The sequence below is a fragment of the Balaenoptera physalus genome (genome assembly GCF_965194825.1).
Source record: "Balaenoptera physalus genome assembly, chromosome: Y".
Lineage (NCBI taxonomy): Eukaryota > Metazoa > Chordata > Mammalia > Artiodactyla > Balaenopteridae > Balaenoptera > Balaenoptera physalus.
In genome coordinates this window covers 1,552,543-1,572,226 of record NC_138904.1, presented here as the reverse complement: position 1 = coordinate 1,572,226, position 19,684 = coordinate 1,552,543, and the positions used below count along the sequence as shown (strand labels likewise).

Below are 19,684 nucleotides of genomic sequence, written 5' to 3'. Positions count from 1 at the left end.
AGGTGGGAGGGAGGCTGTCGTAGGCTGTCAGTGGCTGTCGTAGGGAGGGTGACCTTTGACCACAAAGATGCTCCTTATCAACACAAAGTTCTCTGAGGGCCCACGTTGCTGTGGTTTAGTCTCTGGCCAGCATCACTGAAGCCCCCTTCTCTGGGGTCAGGGGCCTCTAGGAACTGACCACCCCATGTGATGCTTCAGGATCTGGCTTCCTCAGGGCCATTCTATGGTCACCTTTGTGGCTTCCATAAGATATATTAAAATTTATATTTTAAGACAGTTCTGGTAGAAAACGTATTTTCCATGCTGCATGCATTATTTATAGTTATTCATTATTATTATTATAGTCTTCCCCACCTGATTTTAAGAGAAGCTCAAAAGGACCCCAAAGATGATCATAAGCACCTTGTACTGTGCCTAGGGTGCCTGACGGCAGATGTTGGCCTCTGGGTCAACCAGATGGCTGCTCTCGCCCTGCTTCCTGGGCCTCCACTAGGGGGCCCCATTCTGCCTAACCTTCTTTTCCCGGGGGATGTCCTGCCCCTCATCTGGAGTTGTCCCTGCCTCTTCTGGTCCAGGTGAACCTACCTTCAGTGGTGGAGTCCTAGAATCCTTGAAGGGATGGGAATTTGTCAAGCATGGTAGTGGAGACCAAGGATATCTCCCAAAGATGTCCAAGCCAGAATCCCCTGGAACTTTATATGGCACAAGGGACCTTACAGATGTAATTAAGGTACGGACCCTAAAATAGGGAGATGATCCCAGATTAACCTGGTCCCTGCTCCAGTCTAATCCCATGAACCCTCAAAAGCAGAGACCTCTGGCTGGAGCGGGAGAGATGTGACCGACGGGAAGGTGAAGAGATGCTGAGGGTGGGATTTAGGTGACACCTGCTCAGACCAGAGAGGGGATCCTCCCCTGCCCACCACTGACCACCAGCGTAGAAGCGGGGACTTCAGCCCTACAACCACAAGGAACTAGATTCTGCTGTTAACCCAAATGAGCTTGGAAACAGCCTCTTCCAGATCACTCCCTTGGGAGCCCAGTGGGTAGACATCTCGATTTTGACCTTGTCAGACCTTGAGCAGGAGACCCACAGGCAAGACTTCTCACCTACAGGGCAGCGAGATCATATGTTGGTGTTTGTTTGAGCTGCTACACGTGGGGTGATTTATTACAGGTGCCATAAAAGTCAAGGGCATTTGGAGCATCAACATTCTAATGTGTTCCAGGCTCTCTGAATTGGGGGCCGTGGCTGGAAGCACCTGGTGACGACCCCAGCCCCTCCATTCACCGCTCCAGAAACCACGTTAAAACACAGACGCTTCGGGGAGATGGGGCAAGAGGACGGGAGGTGTCAGCTGGCATTGCTATGCCTCCACAGATAACATGCCTGGCAATGGGCCTTTCTTTTTGGACAAACACCCAGGGACAGGTTCACGCCCCCACTGTTCCCTGGGCTCCACCTGCTTCTAGGTCCTTCTTATTCTGTCACTGTGGCCACACCTGGGGCTCTTGCGGGAAACCCTGGACGGTGGCAGCTATCGAGGCTTTCCCTGATGCTCTTTTCTGGGCACACCTGGGCATGCCTGGCACACCTGGGTGCACCTGGCCAAGAGGGGCAGCTGATACCATGGTCTTGCCGGGGATCCTGGGAAGGCTTCCTGGCCTTGGTTTTCTCATCTGTAGGACAGAGGGTCACAAAGACCAGGAAGACCCTTCTAACCCAGCCTTGGATTGCACCAAAGAGGTCTGTATCTTGAGCATCTCCAGGTGGCCTGAGTGGAGGGGGGCAGCCTGCACGCTGGGGGTGACCCCCCAAGTCAGACCAGCTGGGTTCACTTCCTATGGCGATGGGGGGAGACCCAGAGTCCAGGTGCGGGGGTCACAGTTCCAGAGGGTTGTGGAGGGTGGGACCCTGGGTCCTAGCAGGGGCAGGAATCCTGGTGGGGCTGGGGTGGAGATCCTTGGTCCTGGGTGTTGGCGGGCGCTGATGGCGGGGGCGGGGGGAGGTGGTCTCTGCTGGTGTGTGTTTGAGGGGTGCTGTCCAGTAGGTGTCCGAATCGGGGGATATGGATGTGGTCCAGGGTTCTGATGGGTATTAAGGTCCCTGTAGGGTCTGGGGTTGCCAGGTTTAGGGTTTCTGTAAGGTTCTGGATAGGGGTCTGTGTGGGGTCTTACTGGGGTCTGGGTTGGGGGAAGTGCAGGGAGGGAGGGTCCTAGCTGTGATCTGGGTGGGGGTCTGGTGGAGGTCCCCTCAGGGGTCTCTGGGGGTCTGGTGGAAGTCTGGGCGGGGGGTTCCATGCTCCAGGAGGGATCCACGTGGGCGTCCATGGTCCTGTCTGGGGGGGCTGGGGTTCTGCTGTGGAGGTGGGCAACAGCCTAGGGGGGTCCACGGTCTCAATGGAGGGTCTGAGGTCCACGGGGGCTCTTGTGGTCAGAGGGCTGGATTGGGGGTCCCGGGCAGGATTCCAAGGTCTGGGTTGGGTCCACGTCTGGGTGGGGGTCCTGCAGCCAGGCAGGGGTCCCGGGGATCCGGGCGGGGTCCGTGGTCTGGGCAGGGGTCCCTGGTGTCCGTGGTCTGGGTGGGGGTCCGGGGTCAGGAGGGGTCCCGGGGTTCAGGCAGGGAGGGGCCCCTGGGGTCTGTGGTCTGGGCGGGGGTCCTCGGTCCGGGCGGGGGTCCCTGGGGTCCTTGGTCCGGGCGGGGGTTCCTGGGGTCGGGGGGTGGGTCCCTGGGGTCCTTGGTCCGGGCGGGGGTCCCTGGGGTCCTTGGTCCGGGAGGGGGTCCCTGGGGTCGGGGGGGGGTCCCTGGGGTCGGGGGGGGGGTCCCTGGAGTCCTCGGTCTGGGCGGGGGTCCCTGGGGTCCTTGGTCCGGGCGGGGGTCCCTGGGGTCCTTGGTCCGGGAGGGGGTCCCTGGGGTCGGGGGGGTGTCCCTGGGGCCCTTGGTCCGGGCGGGGGTTCCTGGGGTCGGGGGGTGGGTCCCTGGGGTCCTTGGTCCGGGAGGGGGTCCCTGGGGTCGGGGGGGTGTCCCTGGGGCCCTTGGTCCGGGCGGGGGTTCCTGGGGTCGGGGGGTGGGTCCCTGGGGTCCTTGGTCCGGGAGGGGGTCCCTGGGGTCGGGGGGGTGTCCCTGGGGCCCTTGGTCCGGGCGGGGGTCCCTGGGGTCCTTGGTCCGGGCGGGGGTCCCTGGGGTCCTTGGTCCGGGAGGGGGTCCCTGGGGTCGGGGGGGGTGTCCCTGGGGCCCTTGGTCCGGACGGGGGTCCCTGAGGTCCTTGGTCCGGGTTGGGGTCCGGGGCCCCGGCGTCAGGCAGAGTCCCGGGGTCCGGGCGGAGGGCGTCAGCCGGGAGGGGGTCCGCGGCGCGGGCGGGAGTGCCTGTTCCGGGCCGGGGTCGTGGGCCCGGGGTCCGGGGCCCCGGGTCAGGCGGCGTCCCGGGGTCCAGGCGGGGTCCGGGCGGGGTTCGGGGCGGGCGCGTGGGCGCGGGGGGCGGGCCGGCGCGGGCGCGTTTCCGCCGTCCGGCGGGGCTGCGAGTCCCGCGGGCGGCGCGGAAGCGGCGGCCGGGCAGCCATGTCGCCTTTGTCTGCGGCGCTGGCGGCCCTGCGGGTGTACGCGGTGGGAGCGGCGGTGGTCGTGGCGCAGCTGCTGCGCCGCTACCTCCGGGGCTTCGCGGAGCCAGGTCAGCGGCCGGCGGCGGGCGGGGGCGTCGGCGCGCGGGGCGGGCGGGGGGCTCGCGGCGGCGGCGGCGCCCGGCCGGGGTCGCGCCCCTCGCTCGGCCGGGACCCCCGGGGTGGGGGGCGAGCGGGGGAGGGGCGCGGCGGGGCCCCGCGTGTCCTTGACCCCGGCCGCCGGCCAGCGCGCGCCGCGCCGGGCGCTCCCGGAAGCAGGGCCGGGCGGCCGCGGGGGGAGGGAGGCGCGCCGTCCCCACGCGCCCCTCCCCCGCTCCGCGCATCCCGGGCCGGGGTCGCCCCGGGGGTCCGGTGCCCCCGCGCACTGCGGGCCGGGGTCCCCGGGGTCCCGCGCGCCCCGCAGCCCCGCGGCCGGGGGGACGGAGGGGGCGCTGGAGAGCCGGCCGCGCGCAGGGCCGGGGAGGACGGGCCTCCCCGGGGCGGGTGGGGGACGCCGGGCGCGCTCGGGGGCGCGGCGAGGCCTGGCGGGAGGGGCTTCCGCTCTGGGGCACCTTGTTCCTCTGGCCCCCGCGACCTCCGCGGCGTCTCCGGTCCCAGACTTTCCGGGGACCCGTTCGTGCTCTTCACGCACGTTGGGGACCTCCGGGGGCGGGGGGTGGCGGCGGTCCGTTTGGGGCTGTGCCTGGTCGCAGCGGCGTGCTCAGGACGTAAAACGGGGAAGCCTGTAGGAACCTCTGTGTGCCCTGATTTGCAGGAGGTCACACTAACCCTAGGCTACGCGAGCATACATGACATTGTATTTTTAGGTGACAGATGACTACTTTCTAAAACAAAATATTCGGTGGGAAGAGTGGTGCTGTGTCACCCTGTGGCCGGTCTCTCTAATGTGTGGCCTAAGGGGATAGATATAGTCTCAGGTTCACCCGTGTTTCCACCCTTTTGGCCTAGCACCCCCAGCACCGTCTGGGCAACACCCCTGAGACACGGGGGTGAAAAAAGGCAGAGAACATGTGATTTTGGTTGTGAAAATACTTGAGAATCGCTCCACTCCCCGACGGCAGGGGCGCTGCCGGTGCCACGCTTTGCAAACCTGCAGCTCCGAGCAGGAGTAGATATTTTTATATGAGCTCCACCCTCCCAGGCCTCCATCCAGGGAAATAAATCTTCCAGGTTTATGTGAGGTGAGCATTTGGTTTTTTGATAAGCTGGATTTCGGTATTTTTTTTTTAAAAAAACGCATTGAGAGCGATCAGAAATGAACAGAGGGTAAGAACCCAGCCAGTACCTGGGGCTCGGGGGTGGGGTCCGCATAGTCACCTTTGAGATCAGGACTGGCTTGTAAACAGTGAAGAGGTATGGAAAGCTGTCCCAGGTTGCCCCAAATGGCCCCAGGTTGTGGAGCGCCGCTCCGAGCAGCTTTGCTCCCAGACGGGTCTGGCTCTCCCGCCTGGGAGCCTGTTTAGCTGCTCGCAGAAAAGACAAGTTGAGGATGGAATTTAGACTTGTCGGTGTTATCGCATGCAGCACCCCAAAATGCGTGCCTTGGAAACGTGTTGGAGATACATGCAACCTGAGGGCTTACCCTGTGGTTTCCACCTGTTGATTGAGGAAAAAAAATAAAGTTGTGAAAAGGCAAACCAGCCATGAAGCCATGTGTCAGCCGAGGGCATCCTTATTCCGGCTTTTGCAGAGGGTTGTTTCATCAAAAGATGGACTTGATGGGCTTGCTGTGTGCAAGCCACGTGGTCTGTGGGGTTAGAAATCATTTTAGATCTGGGTGGAGGAGTGAACGAACATTTGTCCCATGTGCCTGGTGGTGGCCAGTGTTCCAAGTGGCACTGTTCCTCTGCTTTTGGACCCACGTTTTATTTGCTCCGAACTGGACTTAAGCTTTGCGGGGGAGGAGACATTGAACTTTGCCCCGGTATGGAGCTAAATAAACAGTGACCCAGAGGCCCAGTGCACATGGAGAGTAGCTGGGATTTTTTGTTCTTAAACATCAGATGTTTCCTTTTTTAAAAAAATAATTTATATAGTCTATATAAATAAAAATGTGCACAGTATAAAATAGTTGATACAGAAATATTCTCTTATTTATATATTCTAAACGGATAACGACAAACCACAGCGGTGATTATTGAAGTGCACTTGGTATTGTGAAAGTTCTTTGATAACCCACCCTGAGTGGTCAGATCATGCATCAGATTTAAAACTACCTTGGTTACGATCGTTTGCTAATATATTTGCATGTCAAATATTGAATATCTAGTGAATCTATCTATAGATCGTCTCAGCGTTTTCATGAGTTGCTTGTGCATACTGCACATATTTAATGCAGTTATATAACTTTCGTTGGGACTCCTTAGATAAAATGGAGCTGCCTCACATTTATTACTGTCGCTTTGGAATTGTGGGTGGTCCTGCACATTTTATCAGGTGGGGGACAGGTGTGTGGTGTGAGTTCACGTGGATTCTATGAAAAGGTGAAGGAAGATGCTGAAAAGGTAACCCACTCCTGAATGTTACCTTAAAATGCACTATCTGTAAACAAGATCATTCCAAACTCATGATTGTTGCAGGTTGTGCCTTGATGGAGACGTGTGTAAGCAAACTAAAAATTCCTGTAAGAGAGTCTGATTTCCAGGTTCTCTATGGTGACTGTCTATTACAAATTAAATGTCTCTGATGCATCAGTGAGTTTTGAAAGGGAGAGAAAATCATCCAGATGCGTTTTACAGGGCAGTTCTGATACCACACAGACATTTCCCTTAAGAATTCTGTTGGAAATAGGAGGTAGGTCTGGAAATGGACTTCTGCTGATGGGCTGACACCCCGAAAGATGTCAGCTGGCCCATTTATGAAGCTATTTTAGGGTGGATCCTGGTGTTCAAACTGTAGGGTTTTTAAAAACCGATAAAGAGGAAGTTATTTCTCGTTGGTGTTGTGTACAGATGAACAGTTGGGGGTTGGGCATCCAGGGAGGTGAAACCACAGTTTTCATGATCTTAGGCGTTTTTAACTCTTAAAAAAAATAAGTACTCCCCACCCCCCCGACAAAGAGCTTGTTTTTAAAAAAATTAAAAAATTTTTACTTTTCGGCCGTGCCGTGCAGCATGTGGGATCCTAGTTCCCTGACCAGGGATCGAACCCGTGCCCCCTGCCTTGGAAGCGTGGAGTCTTAACCACTGGGCCACCAGGGAAGTCCCAAAGAGCTTTTGTTTATGTGGCTTTTACTTATCCATATGGATCTCATTCACTTAATGTTAATTAAATTTAGATTTATTTGAAATGAAAAAAAAGTGAACAGAAATGTGAAACAGAAATTTACAACATATATTTCAAGTAACATAACAAGTCACTTACATGTTATTCCCAGTGAAAAATAACTATATTCTCCAACACAAACAAACAGAAATCAGGGAGAGTGGCCCTGTTTTCGGTTCTTGCCGGTTTCCTGAAGTACCGGCTGGGCAGCAGGCAGCTGGTTCTCCACTTGGTGGCTTCATCCTGTGTCTTGTGACATGTTCCTCGTGTTGGTGAAGCCGATTGGGAAGATCTGGCTGGTGTCTCTGATGTGAGAAAAGGCAGGACCTCGCCACATCCCTGGCAGTGTCTTGGCGATGGTCCCCCCCCAGAGATGCTCGGGCCGCCCTGTGAGAAGGACCCTGTGGAGAGGCTGCTTTGACAAAACCTTGATGCCTGACTCTGACGGGAGATGTAGACCTTGCCCTCCACAGACAGTGGAGGGTGGCCTTGTGCAGCCGCCTTCAACATATGTGCTCAGAACCCTCCTCCTGTGTGTCACCTCCTTGGAGGTTCTGACGTCATTGGCCCAAAGGAGGTGATGTTGCAGGCGGAGGCCCCACGGGCGGTGCCTCCTTAGGCTGTCACTGTGTCGGGGACGCTTCCTGCTTTGTGTGCAAAGCTTTGCACCAGGATCGCGCTGGGCTCCTTCAGCCAAATCACAGCAGTAATTCATCATCATCATCAAGGTGTAGTCGGATCTGATAAAACTGAATGGCGTGGCCCACGCGGGATGCGGCAGCTCATATTCCAGAGCCCAGGTGTGGCGCCCGCCGTGAAGTTCCCGTCGCTTTTTGGGACCACCTTTGCCACGCTCAGGTGCCCCATCCTGGCTTGGCTGTAGCATGTGCTGTCTTGGGGTTTCCTCTTTGTGAAAGTCCTGGCTGTGTCGGATCCCCTCCCCCTGTCCTGGAGACTTTGGGCCTCACCTCTGAGCAGTACATCCTTCTGCCCCATCCCTGGCTACCGACGTGCCCCTTAAATCAGCCCCCCCCAAGTGTGACCTCTCCCTGAAAAGCCTCAGGTGGGCCCTTTTGACCGCAGGGCGCCCAGCACCAGGGGTGATGTTACCACTCATAGCTTTTATAGTTTTGTTCTCATCAGCAGAGCGTGCGGGGGCGGCCATAACAAAGTACTTAAAGTCACGGAAGTTCATCCTATCTCTTTTCTCGAGACCAGAAACCCGAAGTCAAGGTGTCCCAGGGCCGGGGTCCCTCCAGAGACTCCAGGGGAGGGTCCTTCCCGCCTCTTCCAGCTTCCGGGGGCTCCAGGCGTCCCTGGGCTTGTGGCCGCGTCCTTCCCGTCTCTGCCTCTGTCTTCCCGGGGCTTCTCCTCTGTGTCTCTCTCCTTTTCTGTGTCTTAGAAGGACCCTGTCATTGGATGTAGGGCCACCCTCCTCCAGGGGGACCTCATCTCAGATTCTTCATCACATCTGCAAAGACTCTATTTCCAAATAAGGTCCCACTCTCAGGTTTTGGGAGGACATGAATTTGGGGAGGGGGGCCGCTATTCAAACCACTGTCGTTGTTACTGGGTTTTGGCTTTGAACATACACCCCACACTCAGAAAACATCTGGTTGGTGCACTTTCTGATTTAACCCCCTGAGTGCTGTACAGGGGATTGAAAGCTTGCAGACTTAACCCATTTCAGGGGGAAGTCTGTTCCATGGACGTCATTTGAGGAAATCAAATAAGTAATAAAACTAACGTTCATGCTCTTAAAACATATCTTTTTCTCTCTGTGTCTAGGCATATATATGTATATATATTTGTTTATGATTATTTATTTAAAAAGATCTCTTATTGAAGCATACTTGAGTTACAATATTGTGTTAGCTTCAGGTGTACAGTACAGTGATTCAATTATACGTATATATTCAGATTCTTTTCCATTATAGGTCATTACAAGATATTGAATGTAGTTCCCTGTGCTATATGGTAGGTCCTTGTTGCTTATCTATTTTATATACAGTAGTGTGTATCTGTTAATCCCAAACTCCTAATTTATCCCTCCCCACCTTTGCACTTTGGTAACCACTAGTTTGTTTTCCATGTCTGTGAGTCACAGCCAGCTTTTAAGAAAACTCAGCTGCCCTTTTGGGCATCCTGGCCCTGATTGGCAGCTCCAGGGAACCGAATGTGTGGGCATTACCAACAGTGGGAACCCGGGGACCTGGCCCTAAGGTTGACTTCCCCACTGACAGCCGGGCAGTGCTGCACCACAGCTCACAGGTATCTCTGTGCCCAGGTGTGAGTGCCCACGGTGGGCATTTTGAGAAGTTCCAGGGGTTGAGAGATCCATTATTGCCGCAATCTGGTTCCTGATCCCAGATGCACCTGGGAGAAAAATAGAAGGACGTCCCTGGTGGTCCAGTGGGTTAGGCTCTGCGCTCCCAGTGCAGGGGGCCCGGGTTCGATCCCTGGTCGGGGAACTAGATCCCGCATGCCTCAACTAAGACCTGACGCAGCCGAGATAGATAGATAGATAGATAGATAGATTAAAAAAAAACAACAACTAGAGCATGTGCCGTTCAGAAAGTAATATTTTTAACTTTCTTTAATTGATATATAGTTGATGTACAATATTATATAAGTTTCAGGTGTGCAACATAGTGATTCACAATTTTTAAAGGTTATCTTCCATTTATAGTCATTATAAAATATTGGCTGTATTTCCTGTGTTGTACTATATGTTCTTGTATCTTATTTATTTTACACCGAGTATTATAGTTTGTTCTTCTCAATCCCCTTCCCCTATATTGCCCCTCTCCCTTCCTTCTCCCCACTGGTAACCAGTAAGTTGTTCTCTATATCTGTGAGTTTGCTTCTTTTCTGTTATATTCACTAGTTTAAAAAAAAAAATTTTTTTTTTGGATTCCACATATAACTGATACCATACGGTATTTGTCTTTCTCTGTCTGACTTATTTCACTAAGCATAATAATCTCCAAGCGTATCCATGTTGCTTCAAATTGCGCAGTTTCGTTCCTCTTTTATGGCTGAGTAATATTCCACTGTATATATGTACCACATCTTCTTTATCCATTCCTCTGTCCATGGACGATGGACGTTTAGGTTGCTTCCATGTCTTGGCTGTTGTGAATAGTGGTGCTGTGAACATGGGGGTGCGTGGATCTTTTTTCTAATGGGTGTTTTTGTTTCTTTCGGGTAAATATCCAGGAGTGGGATTGCTGAATCATACGCCATCTCTATTTTTAGTTTTTTAAGGAACCTCCCTCCTGTTCTCCATAGCGGCTGCACCAATTTACATCCCCATCAACAGTGCAGGAGGGCTCCCTTTTCTCCACACCCTCGCCAGCATTTGTTATTTGTGTTCTTTTTGATGATGCCCATTCCGCCGGGGGCGGGGGGGGGGGGCGGGGGTTAGGTGATATCTCACTGTGGTCAAAAAGGCATCATTTCAAAACATAAAATTAGAAAAAGCTCGTATTTAATGACACTCCGCCAACTTAATATCCGCTTGAGACCCTCTGTTTTCTTCTGATTGGAGCCACATCTGATGGTGGCGTGTGACACGCGTGCTTGCCGACCAGGTTTTCGGTTGGGGAGGTGGGTCGTCTTGGGCTGGCGGGACGCTTGGGAACGTGGCCTCCGTCTGGAGAACAAGCACCCCCTGCTTGGTGTCGGGGCTCCTGGATTTCCTAGAACAGGACAGAGTAAAGCAGCTCAGGTGAGGAAAGAGCTGTCATCAGGAGTCCAAAGACGATCCAAAAACTAAAAATAAAAAAGGCGTGTCCTCGGACGCACCCGGATGGAAGAGCTGCTGGCTTGTCAGACCGGCCCCTCTGCTTTGCCAAAGCCGCGAGCCGGAGCGGCGGCCCCCGGGGTCCCTCTGCGTGCGCCCTTGGTTCCGGAGCAGCCCCACTCCGCGCCGGCCGGAGCCGGGTCTCTTCTCACGCTGTGTTTGTCTCGCTGCTTCTCGGCAGGTCGTCCCGAATGAGCGGAGGCCCAGCCGGGGTGGCGCAATGGAGGGCAAGAGCCTGGAGGGCGCGCAGGCCGATCTCAAGCTGGTGGCGCATCCGCGCGCCAAGAGCAAAGTGTGGCGCTACTTCGGCTTCGACACGAACGCCGAGGGCTGCATCCTGCAGTGGAAGAAGATCTACTGCCGCATCTGCATGGCCCAGATCGCCTATTCGGGCAACACCTCCAACCTGTCCTACCACCTGGAGAAGAACCACCCCGATGAGTTCTGTGAGTTCGTGAAGAGCAACACGGAGCAGATGCGCGAGGCCTTCGCCAGCGCCTTCTCCAAGCTCAAGCCCGAGGCCGCGCAGCAGGGCGCGCAGGAGCCGCTGGCCGCCAAGGCGGCGGCGCACGGCCACGAGGGCCGCAGGCAGCAGGAGCTGACGGCCGCCGTCATGGGCCTCATCTGCGAGGGGCTCTATCCCGCGTCCATCGTGGACGAGCCCACGTTCAAGGTGCTGCTGAAGACGGCCGAGCCGCGCTACGAGCTGCCCAGCCGCAAGTTCTTCTGCGGCAAGGCCATCCCCGAGCGCTACGGCGCCGTGCGCGACGCGGTACTCAAGGAGCTGGCGGAGGCCGCGTGGTGCGGCGTCTCCACCGACCTGTGGCGCAGCGAGAGCCAGAATCGGACCTACGTGACGCTGGCCGCGCACTTCCTTGGCCGCGCTGCCCCCCACGGCCTCCTCCTGGGCTCCCGCTGCCTCAAGACCTTCGAGGTGCCGGAGGACAACGCGGCCGAGACCATCACGCGCGTCCTGTACGAAGCCTTCATCGAGTGGGGCGTCAGCTCCAAGGTGTTCAGCGCCACCACGGACCGTGGCAAGGACATCGCCAAGGCCTGCTCGCTGCTGGACATCGCGGTGCAGATGCCCTGCCTGGGCCACACGTTCGACGCGGGCATCCAGCAGGCCTTCCGGCTGCCCCAGCTGGGCGCGCTGCTGGGCCGCTGCCGCAAGCTGGTGGAGTATTTCCAGCAGTCCGCCGTGGCCATGTACATGCTGTACGAGAAGCAGAAGCAGCAGGGCGCCGCCCCCTGCATGCTGGTCAGCAACCGCGTGGCCTGGTGGGGCAGCACGCTGGCCATGCTCCAGCGCCTCAAGGAGCAGCAGTTCGCCGTCGCGGGCGTCCTGCTGGAGGATAGCAATAACCACCACCTCATGCTCGAGGCCGCCGAGTGGGCCACCATCGAGGGCCTGGTGGACCTGCTGCAGCCCTTCAGGCAGGTGGCCGAGATGCTGTCCGCCTCCAAGCACCCCACCATCAGCATGGTGAAGCCCCTCCTGCACATGCTCCTCAACACCACGCTCAACATCAAGGAGACGGACTCCAAGGAGATCAGCATGGCCAAGGAGGTGATCGCCAAGGAGCTCTCCAGGACCTACCAGGAGGCGCCCGAGATCGACATGTTCCTCAACGTGGCCACCTTCCTGGACCCGCGCTACAAGAGGCTGCCCTTCCTGTCGGCCTTCGAGAGGCAGCAGGTGGAGAACAGGGTGGTGGAGGAGGCCAAGGGGCTGCTGGACAAGGTCAAGGACGGCGCCTACTGCGCCCCCGAGGACCCGGCGTACGCCGCGCCCGAGGAGCCGCCCGTGAAGAGGCCGGCGCCCTCCGCCACGCCGCCGCCGCCCGCCGCCGTCATCAACGACATGCTGGCCGAGATCTTCTGCCCGGCGGCGGGCGTGGAGGGCCAGGAGGAGTGGCACGCGCAGGTCGTCGAGGAGCTGAGCAACTTCAAGTCGCAGAAGGTGCTGGGGCTCCACGAGGACCCGCTCAGGTGGTGGTCGGACCGCCTGGCGCTCTTCCCGCTGCTGCCGCGGGTGCTGCAGAAGTACTGGTCCGTGGCGGCCACGCGCGTCTGCCCCGAGCGCCTCTTCGGCTCGTCGGCCAACGTCGTCAGCGCCAAGCGGAACCGCCTGGCCCCCGCGCACGTGGACGAGCAGGTCTTCCTGTACGAGAACGCGCGCGGCGCCGAGGCGGAGCTGGAGGACGAGGATGAGGGCGAGTGGGGCCTGGACCACGAGCAGGCGTTCCCCCTGGGCGACGCCGTCCACGCCGGCTACTTCGGCATCAGGGACGGCGGCTTCGTGTAGCGGGGCGGGGGCGGGGGGGGGGGCAGGTGACCGCGCGCGGGCGCCCCGTCGGATGCTTGGCTGTCGGTACTGACCCCGCGGGGGGGCGCGCTGCCCGGGACAGAGGAAATGCGCCGAAGACAGAGATGGACCTTTGGTGGGGCTTCGGGCGGCCCAGAGGACAGAGACGGGGCTTCGGGCGGCCCAGAGGACGGAGGTGGGGCCTCGGGCGGCCCAGAGGACAGAGATGGGCTTTGGTTGCCCCAAAGGAGAGAGATGGGCTTTGTGTGGCCCAAAGGAGAGAGATGCGCTTTGGGTGGCCCAGAGGACAGGTAGGGGGCTTTGTGTGGCCCAAAGGAGAGAGATGCGCTTTGGGTGGCCCAGAGGACAGGTAGGGGGCTTTGGGTGGCTCAGAGGACAGAGGTGGGCTTTGGGTGGCCCAAAGCTGGTGAAAACGAGCGTTTTCTCCGGAGGGGCCCTTTGCGTCCCAACGCAAGGGAAAGAAATGACTTATAAAAGCTCTAGATGTCCGCTGATACGATTGCAAATGCTAAACTCCGCAACAGAAGCACGGCCGGCAGGGATGTTTTGCCCCCTAGATAATTCCATACCTGCAGCATTCGTGTTCTCTGCGAGGGACGCTTTGGGGTAAATCGGAGAAAGATTGAAACCGACGGGCAGCTGAGGATGAAACCCCCTGCGTGTCCTCCGCCGACACCATCCGTGGATGTTAGCCGTTGGTCGGTGAAGGAACCCGTTTACACTGTCATTTACGTGGGAACCTTGCCTCTGGGTAGCCGGGGAGAGACACTTTCGCCAGATGCCCTGTTTTCAACAGACACCAGTTTTATGTTTGGTGGAAAATGTTAACGGTGAGCCTGCAATGCAACCGCTTATAAAAAAAAGCAGAAAAGAGGTGTTGGTTGTAGTGTGTTTTCTGCCATGAATCAGTCTTTTTTCTCCCCTTGCCCGAATTCACAGTGCTTGTGAGCCCCGTAACTCATGGGTCTTGAGGTGGGTTTTTTGTGAGTCTGATGCTTCAAAGGTCCGGTTTCCCCAGAATCACTTTTCTTGGGATGAACATAGAGAAGGCGGTCCCCACTCCTTGGAAACCCTGCTTTTGAATACGAAGGACCCTCTCGTGCCCACGGCCGGCTCTAGAGGGCTGATTTAGATTTGATTCCCGGAAGGGGCTCTTGCATTTTCTGTTTTAAACTCAACACCAATGGGGGGCGGGGGGCATTGAGTTAAAAATAGTACCAGGGATCATTTTATCTTTGGGGGTCCTTGTGGGTTGCTTCCGCCATTGGGGAAACAGGAAGCCTGTTTCTAACACTTAGAACTACTTTTATGTATTTATTTATTTTAAATGAATTGCTTTTCTTTAAGAGGCAAAGCCCCTGGACTTTCCTGGCGGTCCAGTGGTTAAGACTCCGTGCTCTCAATGCAGGCGGCACGGGTTCGATCCCTGGTCGGGGCCCTAAGATCCCACATGCTGCACGGTGTGGCCCAAAAAAAGAACAAGGCACCACTCTTATTTCTGATTCCCACCTTAAAACAACCCAGGTCCGGATGGATGTTTTGTCAGGAGGTACACGATTTACAAATGCCCCATCTCAGCCCTTGGCAATCTTTTCCCAGGACCCCAACATCGAGCCGCATCCCGGGGGCTTAAGGAGGGCATTTCTCCAGGTTCATGGCTGGGGACTTCTTGTGGCTCTGGCCAAGGCAGTATGTTATCTTGATGTCACCAGCCTTGAATGTGTTTAGGAAATCAGGTGTCGGAAAGCAGCTTCACCTGTGCCGTCACCTTGAAGGAAAGCGATAACATCACTGTCTCCAGGCCCTCGGCTCTGCTCTCCGGCTGGAAAAAGAGCCGCAGAGATGCACATCCCACCTCCCGGGCTGTATTTGGCTGCTTTGCATCTGACCCCCCCCTCACATTTCTTAAAATCTTGGCTTTCTGTCACTCATGTAAACTTGTGTCCCTCTCTGTGTTTCTCACATTTTTTTTCTAAGCCCTGGGGTTGCCCTCCCTCTTCCTGGCTTGTACTTTTTCTTATTTAACACTTTTGAATCGGACGCTTGTTCGAGAAACCCCAGCAGTAAACGGACTCCTAATTTATCTGTCTGACGTGTGGGAGTAACGCTTTGCACTTGCAGGAGAGCCTCCGACCTCGAGGGAGGGTTTTATTTCTGTTTGTTTAAAGAGACTTTTCCAAGCCACGCAGAAGAAGTAAGGCCACCGTGCTTTGTTCTGGGGTCTTTGGAAATCACATCAAGGGTGTGATGCATTTCTGGATCTTTTGGCCTCAAAATGTGTTTATGTGACTAAAGCTGCGAGCCGGGGAAGCCTGCTATGGGAGTAGGGATTCTGCACGTTCGTTCCCTGGGCTGTCTTTGCACTGGGTGTAGGGAGGAGGGGGAGGATGGTTGTAAAACCCCGAGCCTTTTTGGGTGCTGACCTCAGACCATGTGTATCACTAGGGCATCTGGGTTTTTTTCCCATTGACTCCTTTCTCTCCTTCCTTTTAAGAAAACGAGGTACCCAGAAACAGACAGACTGGGAGGTCGGCGTCCGCCGTAGTTTTCTCCTCCTGCATATTATAGGTTGCCTCTGTTCCTGGGGGCGTGGGGAGGGGGATTCAAACGTATAATTTTTCTGCACAAACATTTTGAGTTTAAACGGGCCAGTTTTCAGTCATGATAACCTGACACTTCCAGAGCTTTCTCCGTCTGAACGTTAAGTGCAACGTGTCCTTCAGCGTCTTAGATAAAGTATCATCGCTGGCATCCAGCACTTCTCGTAAAAACACAGCCCCTGACCGTTAAGGATGTGTCTTATCTGGGTCGACCCAGGACTCTGCTTCCTCAAAATGGTGTGTGTTTCACGCTCAGGTCTTGCTGTAAAGTCAGTTTCCTTTTAGAGCCCCGCTCTCATCCCAGCTCGGGGAGGCGGGCGCCGCAGTGTGTGTTTGGAGCGACCCCGGGGTCTCGGCCGCCCTCTGAGCAAGGCCTGACCCGCTGAGAAGGCCCGGGGCCCTTCACAGGCTTCTGAAAGCACCGCGGCCCTCGCACAGTTCGTTCTTCTGGTTTCCGGGTGCAGTCTGGACCAATCCCGGACACATAGCTAGAATTCTTTTCCTTGGGAACCTGCAGCCCCGTGTGTCCCCGTCCTATAAATTGTACTGAATTAAGACCCAGCGTTGGATGTTTTGCAGCTGTTCTGGCCACCGGGGGCCGGGTTTGCAGCTTTGCCTGGAAACACAAGCCCTTCTGTGCCTCTCACGGCTAGCAGACCCACGGCTGGGCCTTCGGGGCCCTCCTACGTGGCGGGGGCCCTTGGCCACCCTCCTCTGAACTTTGCTGGCTGCGTCCTCTGCAGCCCCGTGCGGGGGGAATACAGCTGCTGCTTGCCTTGGGTGGCTTCAGCCTCACCTCCGGCCCCACCGGCCTCTCCTCCAGCCCCACCGGCCTCTCCTCCGGCCCTGCCGTGCACACAGCCGGCCCATCCTCCCTCTCATGCTCAAGTCAAGGTCCCGACCGTTCAGGCTCCCCCTTCCTCTCTGCAGACCCGCGGTCCCGGCCTGCAGCCCTGGCCTAGACCCGGCCTGTGGGCCAGCGCTGCAGACGCGGGGCCCTCCCGGGCCCTGGGATTCGGGACCTGCGTGGTCTCCGGGTCCCCCGGCTGCCTGGGCCCATCGCGGCTTCCCAGGCTATGACTCCGAGGCTGGGGGCTCCGCGTGGCCTCTTTGCTGGGGTTGTTTCTGCTGGTTTTCTGGGAGCACTGTTAGACTATCTGCTCAGTGGTTTGACCTTCGGCCTGAAGCAAGGTTGGGATGCTTTGCCCACCTCTCGTTTTCAGCCCAATTTGTTCACCTTCTCGATTGACCCGAACTCGCTCAATTCTTTGGGTGACGTGAGACCAGATGGGATAGGCTTTTAGCAGGTGGCAGATGGCACAAGGCAGGGGCACGTTCCTCAGGGAGTGTTTTCTTAGGGAAACGAGCATCGCTTCCTCTGTTAGAAGGATGGAACCCGGCGGTCTCCACAGCTGTCCTTGAAAGAGGACTTTTCCTGAGAGATTTTGTCACATGGGGTCCACAGCGAATGCATTTCCCCTCGCACGGTGGGTGTTCTGGGAGGTGGTACTTGATGAGTCTTCTTGGGGCTTTTGCTCCTAGGAGGATCCTGGCTGGGTCTTCGTGGAAATGAGGCGGTGATTGGAGGGTAGGTGACATTGGGAAGATCACGTCTCGTGCACAGCACCGGGGACGCCAGGATTGCGGTTTATGGGCCAGCGTAGGAGCTGATAATTGTGTCGATGGCCAGTTTGTTACATACATAGTAACCTTTGTGATTCCATGCCTGGATGGAGTTGATTCTATTTTTATATATATATATATATATATGTATATATATGTATATATAATGTAAATATGTATATAAACATAAGTATATATATTTACATATATAAATATATATACTTTTATACCCCATCTATGTGTATCTTCTTTTTTATATTCTGTCAATCAATTATCTGTCATCTATTATCATTCATCTATGTATTTATTACATATCTATCATCTGTCTACATTTTTATCATCTATGTATGTATTTATGTATTATTTATAATCTATGCATCTATAATCTATAATCTATGCCTTTGTCCATTTTCTATCTATTATCTATCGACCTATTTATTATCTGTATCATCTATATCATCTATGTATTTATCTGTGTATCTATGATCAATTTATCATACATCTCTCTGTATCTATCATCTTTCTATGTATCTGTTATTTATCATCTATATACTTATCATTTATTTATCATCTATGTATCTATGTATTTTCTATTACCTATCAATTTGTCATATCTATCTATCTGTCTCTGTTTATCTATCCATCCATCCACCCATCCTATACCTTTATGGGTAAACTGAAGATGCGTTGAGCAGCTTTGATTCTCCCTGCAGGAAATTTAATGAGTTAATACATTTCTCCTTAAAGGACTGCTGTCATTGGTCAGCGTGTCATGGATTTACACGTTTCCCTGCTCCACAGACACTCTGGCAGGAACCGTGGGATTCCTACCGTCCACCCTCCTCCCGGAACCTCTGAGCACTCAGCATTTCCAGCTTCTCACCCACGAGGGCTGGGGGAGCATCGCCCTGCACTCAGTGCCTGGTCCCCTGGCTCCTAGGCTGGTGTGGCCCTCGCCCCTTCACACGCACTTGGCCAGAGAGCTACACCACGCCTCTCGGGCCAGGGCAGCTGGCCCCGTAGCGGATGGGCTGAGTGGCCGCAGGCCTGCCTGGGGAGTGGGGGGGGGTCTCCCCAAGGAGGAGCCCATTCCTGGGCTGTGGGTGGTGAAGCCCACATGGAGGGTCTCCAGGTGGCAGAAGGACGTGTGGGAGGTCCAGCCGCTGGGATGCGGTGACCGGGTCACCTCCCTTCCCGCTGGCATCCGGGGTCTCGCGTGCCAGGCCACGGGGGCCAGTCCTGGGTTTGTGATCAGCTTGGTTCGGGGCTGTCCCGCCGTGTACGGCCTCGTGAAGGAGCGCGGCCTGGGACAGCGGAGGTGGCGCCCGCGTAGTGCCCGAGCCAGCGGTGAGCCCGCCTGGGTGGGTGTCTGGCAGGAGGGACACCCCCTGGGAGGGGCTGGTGAGGTCGGGGCGAGGGGCTGGCGGTGGCCCTCCCTGGTCTTGTCCTGACCGGCCCGGCGAGGCGTTGGGAGGGGTTGGGGACGGGGAGGTGGATGAAGGGAGGAGAGCAGATGCACAGTCGGGGGGGATGGTGGGTGCTCGATGCACGTGCAGGAAGGCACGTCCGTACTGCTGGCAGCGCAGGGGGAGACCGAGCAGGGGGCCCCCAGCCCTGCCTTTCCTCCTCCGCCTCCGACCTTCTCGTGTGGACACCTCCGGGTGAGGTGGCGGGAGCATGTTACAGACTGAGTCTTTGTATCCCCCCCGAATTCATATGTGGAAGCCTTGCCCCCCGAGGGGATGGTGTTAGGCAGTGGGGCCTTTGGGAGGTGATTAGGGTTAGATAAGGCCATGAGGGTGGGGTCCCCGTGATGGGATTAGTGTCCTTATAAGAAGAGGAAGAGACCAGAGCTCTCTCTCCACCACATGAGGACATGGCAGGTATGCAGCTGTACAAACCAGGAGGAGAGCCTCTCTGGGAACTAATCTGCCTTCGCCGTGGTCTTGGACTAACGGCCTCCACGACTGTGAGAAGCACGTGTCTGTTGTTTAAACCACCTTGTCTGTGCTACTTTGTTACAGCAGCCAGTATTAGTCAGGGCTCTCCAGGGAGACAGAACCAACAGGATATATCTAATATCTATGTAGATGGATAGATAGATGATAGATAATAGCTAGAGGATAGATAGATAATAGCTAGCTAGCTACATGATAGATATGTAGATGATAGACATATGATAGGTAGATAGATGATATAGATAAATGTAGATATTGGTTCTGTTTCTCTGCAGAACCCTGTGTAATACATATATCTGTATCTTTATCTCTATATCGTATGCATATATTGATTGATGGATTGGAATTGACCTACACAGTTTGGGAGATCAAGAAGTGCCACCGTCTGCCATCTGGAGCCCCAGGAAAGCTGGTGGTGTGTTCAGTCTGAGTCCAAAGGCCTGAGAACCAGGCACACAGATGTTCAAGGGCAGGAGGAGATGGACAT

General features: G+C 55.8%; 1 protein-coding gene and 1 pseudogene across 2 annotated transcripts in view; both read left to right on the top strand.

Annotated features, from left to right (window-relative positions):
* Nucleotides 1-3,535: 3,535 nt before the first annotated feature.
* Nucleotides 3,536-13,254, top strand: LOC309653431 (E3 SUMO-protein ligase ZBED1 pseudogene; annotated as a pseudogene). The gene is made up of 3 exons (XR_014268793.1): nt 3,536-3,668; nt 10,869-13,131; nt 13,162-13,254. The product of XR_014268793.1 is annotated as an E3 SUMO-protein ligase ZBED1 pseudogene (transcript).
* Nucleotides 3,538-19,684, top strand: part of LOC309653438 (polyprenol dehydrogenase-like) — a 188,216-nt gene continuing 172,069 nt past the window's right edge. Inside the window, exon 1 of the mRNA XM_082448131.1 lies at nt 3,538-3,668. Within this exon, the coding sequence (XP_082304257.1) occupies nt 3,560-3,668 (109 nt within the window). The 5' untranslated portion in view covers nt 3,538-3,559. The remainder of the gene's footprint in view (nt 3,669-19,684) is intronic.